The sequence below is a fragment of the Pantherophis guttatus genome, chromosome 4 (assembly GCF_059756535.1).
Source record: "Pantherophis guttatus breed Tessera chromosome 4, ASM5975653v1, whole genome shotgun sequence".
Taxonomy (NCBI): domain Eukaryota; kingdom Metazoa; phylum Chordata; class Lepidosauria; order Squamata; family Colubridae; genus Pantherophis; species Pantherophis guttatus.
Window position 1 is genome coordinate 65,346,249 of NC_142066.1, and position 13,576 is coordinate 65,359,824.

Genomic DNA, 13,576 nt, shown 5'->3' on the forward strand with positions numbered 1-13,576 from the left:
GAGCAAAAGGGGAGGGGTGTTTGCAGGAGACAATTAGTTCATTCCTGCATTCTTGTGGTGTCTGAAAGATATTGGCCTGGCCACTCTCCAAGCCTGATAAAGGTCGGTAATTGTGAACTATTTCGAAAGACTGTGGGAGAGGAAAGACTTTGCTGGAGAGGAATTTATTGTAAATTAAATAAAAGAATGCAAGGGGGCATGAAAGATGCAACATGGGTTGAAGAAGGTGCAAATGAGTGTGAGGGGATGTGTGAGAAGTATGGCATGGGTAAGGAAAGATGTGCAAGGCCATGGTTGGGCACATTGTGCAAGGATGTGATTGAGGCACAGCTATGGCTGGGGAAGATATGCAACGGTATATAAGTGGTTGATGCAGCCCAAATGCAGATGGACTCTTAGGAAATTGTTATTACCCAACTGGTTGGTCAGGAAATATATAAACCAAACATTGTGTGTTTGTAGCTAAAGGTATTCTGTAGCTTTAAAAACTGTGTTGCATCATCCTGCATCCTGATTGGCTGGGCTCTGTAGCCAATGTATTTAAGGAAAGCTGAATTATGGTTTGTGTGGACACTACACCATTTTACCTGCTGATACGCTGTAATTCTATATTTGATCTCTCTGCATAATCATTGCTTGATCATGGCTATTTATTGCTTCTCTAATATTTATTGACTGTTTTTATATTGAACTTTGTTCCTGACTGAAACTAAAGAAGATCTGTTTTACTGTATTTTTCTACAACTGGTAAGAAGATTTTATATTGGAAAATATCCCTGGACTGATCTTTATCTCACTTTATATGTGTATGACTTGGAATGTTTCTGGACTATGATTTTGCTTTTTCCCTAAAAGTAAAATATTATCAAAACCCAGTTTGTTTCTATGTGAACTGTTATGATCCATAATCATTCTCAGTCACTTTTGTGAATAAACTCAAAGGGTACTCTGCTCAATAACCCACAACATCGGTTATGAGACAAGAATATCCTTAACATGGACAAAGAGTGTTTCCTGATTGGGGGGGGGGTATTTAATCAAATGATTTGTGACCTTCCCTGTCACCTTCCCTATTGACTTCCTGGGGAAAACAGCAGAGAAAATTGCAAATGGCTATAACATGATCTCAGAGCACTGCAATCAGTTGTAAGTATGAAGTGGTTGCCAAGATTGCAATCACATGACTGTGGTGATGCTGGAACAGCCAGAATTTTGTGGACTAATCATAACCACCATTTGCTCATTACCATTATAACATCTAGCAGTCACTGAATGAATGGTGCTAGGTCAAGGACTACCTATATGGCGATTTCATAGTTGCACTGAGAGACGTGGTGGTTAATTGCTTAGTCATTGGAGATGACGGTTTGAGTCCTAGGATCATGTGACAGAATAAACTTTGGTCATTTGCCTTGGCTTTTGCCCACCTATCAGTTTGAAAGCATGCTATATGCGAATAGATAAATATCCCTTTGTTGGGAAATACAGCAGCATTTTGTGCAGATGGTTGGACCCCTGCCAGTACTGGATCTGCCTGGGCTGATTTGGAGAATAGTTGCTCATGTATTTTTGATACCTTTTTAATGGTCATATATACTGAAATAGGCTCATTATTACATTTATATTACACATGATATTACTATTATCACATGTATTACAGAAATAATATCTTCAATATTTTCCTATTTGTGGTATTATAGGATATTGTATAATACACACACACAAACACAGAAGTAGTAAGCAAAAGTTTCACCTTACCTATGAACTGAAAGGTAAATTCATGTGTTATTTTTTTCAGTGTATCTGTAGCAGTATGACACTTGGTGTTCCATTGCTTGATTTCACAGTTAAGCTTGTAAATTAAGCTCTCTAATTTCTCTAAGAGATATTTTATATATGATGCCACTGTGCTGGTTTCACAGGTTCCACTTGTGAATTCTGATGTCATGTATATACTCCTTTCTGGCACATGATAGACTGTTCAAAATTAAAACAAATTATTTCTCTAACAGCTCACAATATGCAAGTTACCAAAACGTAATACCAATGCATTAATGGTTCTATTGAAGAATTTATTCTCTTCTTTTGAAACAAGAAGAGCATGAACACATGAAACAACAGGAATAATTGAAAATGGACTACAGGGTTTCAAATTGGTTGCCACTGGTAGAATCTTATTTGAAACATAGATATATAGACTACCACTTGGCCTTCCACTTTTCTTAATCTAGTGACCTTGACAGAATGTACTACAAAATAAGCAAGTGCAATATCTTCTGTAGAATATGTCTCCTGTAATAGAATGATGTTATATTTACAAATATAACCCCAAAATTAATTATATTTACATTTAGAATGCTAACTCACAATATTTCATAACCAGATATTCAGCTCCTGTAAATGCCTCAACTATCAATTATTAGGCATTAGTGAAGAATTTCTTGGATAACACTTCTTGTGTAGTTCTTCCAAATCTGGTAATGGTCCATCACAATCCACTGGGCCTGAGGCAATTACTCTTCAGAAGGGCTTGAGTAGGAAGGGATTTCTTTATCTGAAGTATGTTATTACATTCTTGGAGATTGTCTGTATTAATTTTCATCTTCCCAACTTTCCTGAGTTGTGTGTAGCACAGATGTGATCACCAAAGAGGTTGAAGTAAGTTTTCTCAGATATATGCCTATAATACAATTAGTAGGAATCTCACTGTAGCTTCTTACATATCTCTTTCTTCCAAATGCTTTATAATTTTCCTTTCCTTACTGCCTTTGGGTTCCATCAGGATCTCTTTTTGATGTTTCTTACTTGGTGATTGTGGCTTTCCTCCATGCTGTCTTGCTTTTGTCCTTGCTGTTATTGGAAGGCTCTTTAAGTATATTATGTTCTAATGATTAATTGGTAGTAGCTTGTGAATTGATTATTTCTGTGACAAGCAATTATACAAAGGTTCAGCTATCTTTTGAATTAAATACATAACTTGTCTGAATTGTTTAATCTTTACTACAATATTTATTTGTTTTTCCTATGACATCCTACCAAAAGAATTACCATATTTTTCAGTGTATAAGACGCACCTTTTTACCCCCAAAAAGGGGATGAAAATCTGGGTGCGTCTTATACACTGAATGTAGCCCCGCCCACCTGCCGGCCCCCACCCTTCGGCCATTTTCGGGCAGTTCCAGGCGGCAGGGATCTGGTTCGGGACACAGCCTGAGGAACAATCCTCTTTGAGACGGTCTGGGGGGGTGGGAATCTTCCCGGCAGCTTCAGGGAACAAGGCAGGTGCCACGATTTGCAGCTGGTCACCCCTCTGGCTGCCCAGCAGGCAGCTTCGGGCAGGCAATGGCCGCAATGACTTCACTTCCCTGCAATGTGAGTAGCTGCCACCTAAGCCATCTGTGCCTAGGAGCCGAGCGAGCTGAACGGGAGCTCCTAAAAAAAATGCCCCTCCTTTCCAGCCACCGCTGCCCGGATTCCCCAATGCAATAATCAGAGCCGCGTTTCAGGTGGCTGGCGGCCAGTTCCCCTGCAATGTGCAGCGGGGAACTGGGAACGGTTTTGGATTTGGGGAGGGGATTGCAGCAATGCCGCCTGAAAGTGCTTTTCTTCCCCTTCGGGAATGTGCAACAGGAAGAAAAGCACTTTCAGGCAGAAGCGGGAAACAATTCTTTGTTTTCTTAATTTCCCCAAAATTAAGGTGCATCTTATACTCCGGTGCATCTGATACACCAAAAAATACGGTAAACAGATTATATTCATATGTACCCAAGCAAGACTCTCTTCAGCTTCTAGAAAGACCATTGCTCCAACAAGGCCATAGATGAAGTGGGGGAGACTGAATAGCTTTCAGTATTTATTACTCCAGACTTATTATGGCTAGTATTCAAAGTTGATACTTGGACTTTAACTTGGCATAATGACTTAAGATTTTCTTCCTTAAATGTACATGTATGGCAAATATCAAAGGTTGCCAGAAAAGCCCTCATTTAATGCAACATGGATGGAGTTGTATTTTTAAGTATTAACAGAACCCTTTGTTTGCTTTCCTAGGTAGTAAGCCATTTTCCTTCAATGCAGGAATTGCCTTAAGAAGTATACAACAGTTATTGTTAGATACAAAATTCTTCTGCTTTTCTTCAGGAATATGTTGATTTCTAATCATGGTTTGGGGATTTTTAAAACAGTTTTTGGATTTTTATCTTTTGGGAGAGCATTCCAATTTCCCAATTTTCAGTATAGCTAAAGCTAAAGTTAAATATTATATTTCATCTCAACCACTTTCTTGCTGATCATTGCCAACTGTTCAAATATTGCTATTACAATGCCATTAGTCAAAGGCATTGTTTAGCAAGATTGTCTTTAACAGAATTCTTACATAGTGAGTCATTTTGTCTCTTTTGGAATATTTCATTTAAATCTGTAATCTCCCAAGAATACAGAATTTGAGGGGTCATGTCACTGAACCATGAATCATTATCTCAACAATATTCTTGGTTCCGGGGGGGCGGGGTGTGTGGAGGAGAAAAGGCTACAGATCATCATGTGAGTTTGGGTGGGAGATAGATCATTGTTGAAATATTCTTATCAGATTTCCAAGAATTTGAAACGTTTATTTTATTTGGATTACTCATTGTTCCTATGCCAAGAACAGCTTGTCTATTTTAAGATCTTTGGTACCTTCAGACATTATGGAGGGGCTATTCCTGATTTACTTTTTTTGTTCTCATAAAATGGACTATTAGAGGCTGTTAATATTCCAGAGAGTGTAAAGAAGCTACTTTTTAGAAAATGTAAGTTTTGCTCTCTGTTTTAATATTACTTGCTCAATAAATGATGAATGACTCAAAGAGAGAGGGAGCAAACCGTTGCTAGTAGCTTCAAAATAGACTATAATATGTAAGAATAGGCCTGCTAAATTAGCCCCAAAACTAGCATGCTGGTTCTGCTTCCATAGTACACTTAGTAAATCATTGATGGAATTAACATGCTTGGGAACACCCAAACAGGCTCAATTCACCAAATTAACTAGCTAAACCATGTGGATTAAATTTAATCCCAAACAGTTCCAAAATTTCAAATTTGCTGGATATGCATGGTTCTTTTCTTTTTTACTGTTTTGCTTTTTTTTTTTTTAATATTGTAGCCTTCATGTTCTCTTGTGAAACTGGTCTTCTAAATCCAGTAAATAAACAAATCCTATTAAAAACCTACGGTTATCAGAGATAGAAAGGACAATTCTAGCAAAAGCCCCTAGTTAAACAATTCATATATTTTACAGCGTTACGTACTTTCCCGAGTATAAGACACACTTCCCTCCAGAAGAGGGTGGAAATGTTGGTGTGTCTTATACACTGAACACAGCCATTTTTGGCTTCCCAAAACCTCACCCTGCGTGTTTTGTTTTTGCCAAAAACGGGCCCTTTTTTTGCAAAAATGGGATGTGCAGAGGGTTTGGGAGGCCCAAAACGAGGCCATTTTCATATGGGCTGGAAGGTAAGGCTGATGGCGGGGAAGCAAGATCCACTCTGGGCTTGCTAAACTCAGCCAAAGGACCACCTTGGTGGTGGTGGGGACACAGCAAGGTTCAGCCGCCTTTCGGGCTCAGCTTCGGCTTCCACGGAGTCTTCCGGGTGGGAGGCCTGAGAGAAAATGCCTGCCCCGAGGGCTCCCTGCTCACCCATCCATTGGCCGGGCTGGCCTGGAAACAGCATGCTGGATGCGGGACTCAAGGCGGACTGGAGGTCGAGCAAGCAGCAGCCCAGAGCAGGGCCTGAAAGGCAGACAAGCCTCACCATCAGGGCCGGATTTTCCTATAGGCTAACTAGGCTTCAGCCTAGGGCCTCAAGATCAAGAGGGGCCTACACAGTGCTGGGATTCTGGGGGTTTTAGGTGGCTCGGCCGAACCCTTTGTTAAATTGCTGGCTGGCCCGCCCCTCGCCTCCCACCCGCACGGCGCCAGCCTACCGTAGCCAGGGGTAGGCAATTGTGGCTCTTTTACAACCTGTGGATTTCAACTCCCAGAATTCCTGAGACAGCCAAGGCCACAGGTTGTAAAAGAGCCACAATTGCCCACCCCTTCCCTAGCCTGAGTTCTGCTGCCGGGGATCCACGTGGGCTGCCACGTGGTTCCCCACCGGCTCCAGATGCAAGAGAGCAGAATGGAGAAAGCAGCTTCCACGCCTTCGCTCACCCTCACTCTGTGCTCTGTTGGATCCCCGGCCGTTCGCTTACCCTGCCCACTCCCAATCTATTGCTGCCTCCGATGGCTAGAGGGAAAAAAAACTTCAAATTTTTGCCGCGGGGCTTCAAAGGGCCACCCTAGAGCCAGTGGTGCAGCCGAACCCTTTGTTAAACTGCTGGCTTGCCCCGCCCCTCCGCACCACTATTTATTGCCAATAAATAGTGGTGGGCGAGGGGCGGGGGAGCCAGCAATTTAACAAAGGGTTCGGTGTTTTTTTTGTAATTTTATTGGCCCCCGGAGCTTCAGCAGAGGCTAATTGGCCTCCCGGCTCTCAGCTGATTTGTCTCGGCTGTTTTGCTCAGGGCTCTTCTGCTTCCGTGCAAAGAGTGCTGAAGCAATTTTTTTCCCCCTAACTATGATGAGAAACGAAACTGAAACAGCTTTGCTGTTGCTGCAAGGTTGGAAAATTAGGCAGGCAGAATTCTTTTCTTTTTCCTCACCAAAAAAAGTAGGTACAAACAATGGGAAATTTAGGGAAAGATTTTAAAACACAAAAGAAAAAAAAGCTCTATTTAACTAGGGAATTGTAATAATTGAGATACTATTAATTGTATATTGTGTTGAAAGCAGAAATGGTTAAGTTGTGGTTTGGAGGAATATATGGGGGAAATTATTTGGTTTATTATTATTGGTAAATATAATTAATTGATTTGTAAGAAATTGGATTGCATGGAAATAATTGGAATATTCATGTTCATATTGATTAATATACAAAAAAGGTTATATAACTAATTGATTTATATTAAAATGTTGAATTTATATTAAACAACTAATATTACATAATTAACCAATGTGAGAATGGATATAAAAATAGATGTTGGGGTTGGCTTTCTTCCCTTTCATCTTTTTTATTGTACAGCAATCTTTCTCCTCAAACCTACCACCTCTCTCTTTTCTTTCCTTCTTACTTTTTTCTCTTCCTCCCCCTCTCCTTCTCCTCCCTACTTCCTCTTCCTTTCTCCTTCTCCTCCTCTCTTCCTCCCTCTCTTACCCTCCCTCCTACTCTAATTTCCTTTCCCTTCCTTCATCCCTCTCTATTGCTGTATCCTTTTATGCATATGGACTACTCAGAGGGCTGAAAAAGTTATTTCTGACTGGTCCTCACACTTTTGACCAGTCCTCGAACTTACGACTGTCCTCACATTTTACGTTTTTGCCCTATCTTGTCACCATGGTGAAGAGAAGCAGTTGTGAAATGAGTGACATGGTTGTTAAGAAAGCTGCATGGGCATAAATGTGAGGATGGTCATAAGTGTGAGGACCGGTCAAAAGTGCGAGGCCCAGTCAGAAATGACTTTTTTCAGCCCTCTGAAAAAAGTCTATGCACATTGCCACGCCCACCCGGTCACATGACGAGCTACCCACGCCTACACAGTCATGTGACCAGCTAGCCACGCCCATCCAATCACATGATTGCCAAGCCACACCCCCAACTAAGCCACGCCCACAGAACCTGTTGTTAAAAAAATTGAATCCCACCACTGGTGAAAGGGCCTCATAAGTGGAATAGCCTAGGGCCTCTTTTCATCTAAATCCGGCCCTGCTCACCATGTCCCCCGCCCCAACCGATAAGCCTTCAGCCACCACCTCTTTGCCAGCGCAAGAAGCCTCCAGCCACAGATTTTTTTTTGGTGCGAGAAACCTCCAGCCACAAGTCTTTTTTGGTGCAAGAAGCCTCCAGCCGTCACTCTTTTTTGGCGCAAGAAGCCTCCAACCACGACTCTTTGCCAGCACAAGGAGCTTTTAGCCGCTGCTCTTTGCTGGCTCGAAAAGCCTCCAGCCACCGCTATTTACCAGCTTGAGAAGCCTCCAGCTGTTGCTGTTGCTGCCGGCTTGGTTCCAGTCAGCAAAGAGGTGGCGGCTGGAGGCTTCTTGGCCTGGCAAAAAGGCAATGGCTGCTGCAGGCCCCTTGAGCCGGCAAAGACGTGACAACTGGAGGCACTCACGCTGGCAAAGAATGGCGGCTGCAGGCTTCTTATGCTGAAAAAGGTCAGCGGCTGGAGGCTTCTCACGCTGAAAAAGAGCAGCGGCTGGAGGCTTCTTCCACTGGCAAACAGGTGGCATCTGCAGGCCAGTGTCTCAAGGCATGTGCTCAGCTGCACCAACAAAGGCCAGAAGTAGCCACCTGCCATTTCCTGCTGCAAAACCCTTTTAAAAATGCTGACTGTTGGGCATTGACCCAGCAAGAGATGAGGTGAACATTGAAGAATCAATGTTGCTGTTACTGCACAAAGGAAAATCTAAGGATCTGGCCACCGCCACCACCGTTTCGACCCACCTGTGTCACCCCACCTTGCCGTGAGTGATATCAAGTTGGCCATGCTCAGTCACATGACACCCTAGCCACGCCCACCCAGTCTTTAGGATGAACTGGTTGTTAAATTAGTTGGATACCCACGTTGACTTCTGGTTATAAGTGTATATCTCTAAGTGTTCACAAAATTGTTGCTCGATTGTCTTTCCAGGATCTTCCAAGATTGCTGTCAGGATCTTTCCTAAACCATTTTTTAAAATTTTTTTGAAAATGGGAAACACATCAGCTCTTTTCCAAACCTCTAGTCATTCCCTGATACTCCAGGATCGTTGAAATATATGATTCAATGGTTCTGAGATCATGTTTGCCAGTTCCTTCAGAACTTTGGGATATAATCTGTGTGAACTTGGTGCTTTGAATTCTTTTAAGAAATAATTACTGAAATATTTAATACTTAAGTATTCTCAGAGATTCGTTATATTGAAAAGCTTAGTTTACTTAATCTGAGAGACTGATTCCTAGAGTTTATAATCCATATGTGATAAGTTTTATATCCAAATATATTTTATTCTTAATTCTTTATACTGTTTCCATCTTCCCTTAAAATATTAACAGAATCCACAATGTCTGAGAATCACTAGATAATCCACTAGATAATTGACAGTCAAGCTGAAACTGAGTTAATCAACTAAATTAGCAAACTTCCTAAAACTCCCAAATAAATTACCCAGACCTAATCCACATATTAAAGGATAAGGTCTGCAAACACAGAGTTAATTAAATTAAAAAAACATACCTACACACATATACAAGCTCAAATGTCACATTAGAATCAGCACATAGACACTTCCACACCCCAGATAAGCTCTCCCTATAAAGATGACATGCGCGCCAAAGAGCTGCATGTAGTCCTTCATTCAAGTAGGTCTAATCAAGTAGGTCCTTTATTCTAGTAGCTCTAATTGACTCTGTTCAAGAGCTACCTTTCCACTCATTTTGAGCTAGTATTCTTCAGATGCTCTTTGGGTTTATGGGAAGATAGTTATTATTTAACAGAAGCATTTAAAACGCTTGTAAGTAGGATGAAAGGGCATAACTCTTTTGACAGTCCAGTCCTTCATGAATCAGTTTACGCTTTAAACCAGGGGTCTCCAACCTTGGCAACTTTAAGCCTTGAGGACTTCTGGAACAAAGCTGGCTGGGGAACTCAGGGAATTGAAATCCTCCAGGTTTAAAGTCACCAAGGTTGGAGAACCCTGCTTTAAACCATTTCAGCTGTTGACCATAACTTCTGAATGCACAATTTTTAATTATTGTGCACCGGAGCATTGTTCATAAACCTCTCTATATTTAGTTTCAATAGACCTAGGATGTAACATTATAAAATGTGATTGATTACTAAGATGACCAGACGTCCCGCTTTTGGTGGGACAGTCCCGCTTTTGAGCAATTTGTCCCGCGTCCCGCGGCGTTTTAAAAAAGTCCCGATTTTTCATTCTGCCTCCTGAGTCCCGGCTGCCTCCTGAATCCCCGCTGATGGCTAGAGGGAAAAAAAACTGTTTAAACTCTTGCCGTGGGGCTTCAAAGGGCCGACCTACAGCTGATCAGTGTTAAAAAAAAAATGAGTAGACCCATGCCTGCAAAAATAGAAAAAACAGCCCCTGTTAACAGCTTCCGCTACGTTAATTAGCTGCAAAAAGCTGCAAAAAGTTCCTGGAGCAGATTTTTTCCCCCCTAGCTATGCTGAAAACAAAGGCGAAAGCGAAAGTAAAGCTGCAACGTGACAAAATGAGGCAGAGAGAGATTTCTTTCTTTTTCTTTTTCTTTTTCCTCACCAAAAAAGGTAGGTACAAAACTGCAAACAATGGGAAATTTTGGGCAAAAGAGGAGAGTTCAAGATTTTAAAACACAAAAGAAAAAAAGCTCTATTTAACTAGGGAATTGTAATAATTGAGATACTATTAATAATTGTATATTGTGTTGAAAGCAGAAATGGTTAAGTTGTGGTTTGGAGGAATATATGGGGGAAATTATTTGGTTTATTATTATTGGTAAATATAATTAATGGATTTGTAAGAAATTGGATTGCATGGAAATAATTGGAATATTCATGTTCATATTGATTAATATACAAAAAAGATAGTTATATAACCAATTGATTTATATTAAAATGTTGAATTTGTATTAAACAACTGTATTACATAATTACATAATTAACCAATGTGAGGATGGATATAAAAATAGATGACAATGGGAAGGGGTATAATATAGAATAGAATGGAAAAATTGAATTTGATTAAGATTAGAGATGAGGATGAAGGGTAATATTGTTTTTTTAAAAAAATAGATGAGGAATAAATATGGCAAAAAGGAAATATAGAAATTGTAAATTTAATTGAAATGACTAAACGCTGTTTAAATTTGTGAAGTAGCCAAATATTCTGTTCAAAGAAAATACATTGTATGTTTGTATGTGTGTTTCTAATTATTGCTATTTATTCATATTTGTTCTCTTTTATTCTTTAAAGTTTAACAATTCATTCTTAATCTTAATATCTTTATATTTGCTTGGGGTTGGCTTTCTTCCCTTTCATCTTTTTTATTGTACAGCAATCTTTCTCCTCAAACCTGCCACCACTCTCTTTTCTTTCCTTCTTACTTTCTCTTCCCCCCACCCTCTTTTTCTCCTCCCTACTTCCTCTTCCTTTCTCCTTCTCCTCCTCTCTTCCTCCCTCTTTACCCTCACTCCTACTCTAATTTCCATTCCTTCATCCCTCTCTATTGCTGTATCCTTTTATGCATATGGACTACTCAGAGGGCTGAAAAAGTTATTTTTGACTGGTCCTCACACTTTTGACCAGTCCTCGAACTTATGACTGTCCTCACATTTTACATTTTTGCCCTATACAAATCAAATAAACTAAACTAAACTAAACTATCTTGTCATCATGGTGAAGAGAAGCAGTTGTGAAATGAGTGACATGGTTGTTAAGAATGCTGCATGGGCATAAATGTGAGGATAGTCATAAGTGTGAGGACCAGTCAAAAGTGCGAGGACCTGTCAGAAATGACTTTTTTCAGCCCTCTGGTTAGTCCTTTTGTGCATATGGACTACTCAGAGGGCTGAAAAAGTTATTTTTGACTGGTCCTCACACTTTTGACCAGTCCTCGAACTTACGACTGTCCTCACATTTTATGTTTTTGCCCTATCTTGTCACCATGGTGAAGAGAAGCAGTTGTAAAATGAGTGACATGGTTGTTAAATACTGCACGGGCATAAATGTGAGGATGGTCATAAGTGTGAGGACCAGTCAAAAGTGTGAGGACCTGTCAGAAATGACTTTTCAGCCCTCTGAGTAGTCCCTATACACATAGCCATGGCCACCCGGTCACATGACCAGCTAGCCACGCCCACCCAGTCACATGGCCTCCAAGCCACGCCCACACAATAAATCACGCCCACAATGGTGTCCTTCTTACCAATGTTAAAATCTGTTCACCTTACCCTATACACATAGCCTTGGCCACCCGGTCACATGACCAGTTAGCCACGCCCACCCGGTCACGTGACCAGTTAGCCACGCCCACCCAGTCATGGGTCCAGCTAGCCACGCCCACAAAATAACTACGCCCACAATGTCCCTCTTTACCAATGTTAAAATCTGGTCACCTTATTTATTACTTTATACTACTTTACTTGCATTTGAGTATCTGTATAGTTTATAAATTAATATCATAGTTAGAAAAAAGATTGCTAAATCCTTACTTACCATAAAGCATAAAATGGATTTTTGTAGTCAGTTGATCATTATTGTACATATAATTTGCTTTGCAAGTATAACTCCCAGCATCGCTGCCTTTAATTTTATAAATCTCCAAGCTTCCATCACTATTTAAAACAAATCTTTGTGATTCTATAAATAAAAATAATTCAAAATATAAAAATGTGTCATTAAATTACCCCAGACAATAAGTAATCCTAAATTCCTGAAACCCATTATTTAGCAATAGAACAAGCTATTTTACCCTGACTATTATTTTCATATAGCCCTTAATAAACCATACAGTAATGTATAAACAAGCAGAGAAGAAAATGTACAAAACCACATAAGAAAAGTATCAGTAATATGTAGTCCCGTGGCCCGAGTCATCCAATTTCCAACTTATTCCGTGAACACAATGGTAGGAAATTGTGACCCTAATTGTTGGTACAATTTCTATCATTTTGAGGCAGGAAGCACCCCTATATAAACCCTAAAAATAGAGATAATCTCATTTGAGAAACCCACTGCAATATATGCTCTAAAATAGAGATAATATTATTTTAAAAAAACACAGGACCACAAATTCTGCCTAGAGAAACCTGGAAAATTTTAATCTTGGGAGTTTGCTTCTACTGAGTGTGGCCTTGAACTCTCCAAAACAAAGCATTTACTGCATGAGTGCTTTTATGATTATTGATTCAATTCTATCATTCTTCTGAGTTAGCAATCAATGTGTATTTATCACAACTGCAATTCTCTGTTTTCCTAGCAAGTAAAATGGTGTTGGAGAAGAGCAAATGTACTCCTTCTCTTAAGGAAGAAAAAAAGGATTTCATAATTACTGATCAGTGAAACTAATATTAATACCTGGAAAGATGTTAGAGTGGCTAATAAAACAGGCTGTTAAGTATATTGAAAAGAATGCTGCAGTTGCTTAAGTGTTCTGTCATACCAGTTCTGTCAAAAACAAATCCTGTAAAAAAAACATGTCTCATCCTTTGATGAAATTTGATCTGAATGGAATGCTGTAGATACAATTTGTTTCAATTTGCCACAAAGCTCTGACAAGGTTCCACATAGGTGTATAGTATAAATACCTAGATGTTGTTTACATTTCCTAGTAGTAAAATTTGTATATGGAAACTGTCTTTCAAAGCAAGCTATAGGTTTTTCATCTTTGGGGATTTTAAAGAATATGATGGACAGTTTTTTCTTGAAGATCCTTTGGACCAGGAGCTTGAGGATCCTATGTCCAAGTCCTGTGGACTGAACAGTGATAGTCAGACGCCCTACTCAATGTCTTAGGAAATTTTAACA

At 40.0% G+C, this 13,576-nt stretch overlaps 1 protein-coding gene across 3 annotated transcripts in view; it reads right to left on the bottom strand.

Moving 5' to 3' along the window:
• Window positions 1-13,576, bottom strand: part of LOC117664922 (zona pellucida-binding protein 1-like) — a 68,009-nt gene that overhangs the window by 13,037 nt on the left and 41,396 nt on the right. For all 3 annotated transcript variants that reach the window (XM_060691779.2, XM_087894037.1, XM_087894038.1), the window contains 2 exons: window positions 12,266-12,409; window positions 1,759-1,977 (listed from right to left, as the gene is read on the bottom strand). In XM_060691779.2, coding sequence (XP_060547762.2) covers window positions 1,759-1,977; window positions 12,266-12,409 — 363 coding nt within the window. The remainder of the gene's footprint in view (window positions 1-1,758; window positions 1,978-12,265; window positions 12,410-13,576) is intronic.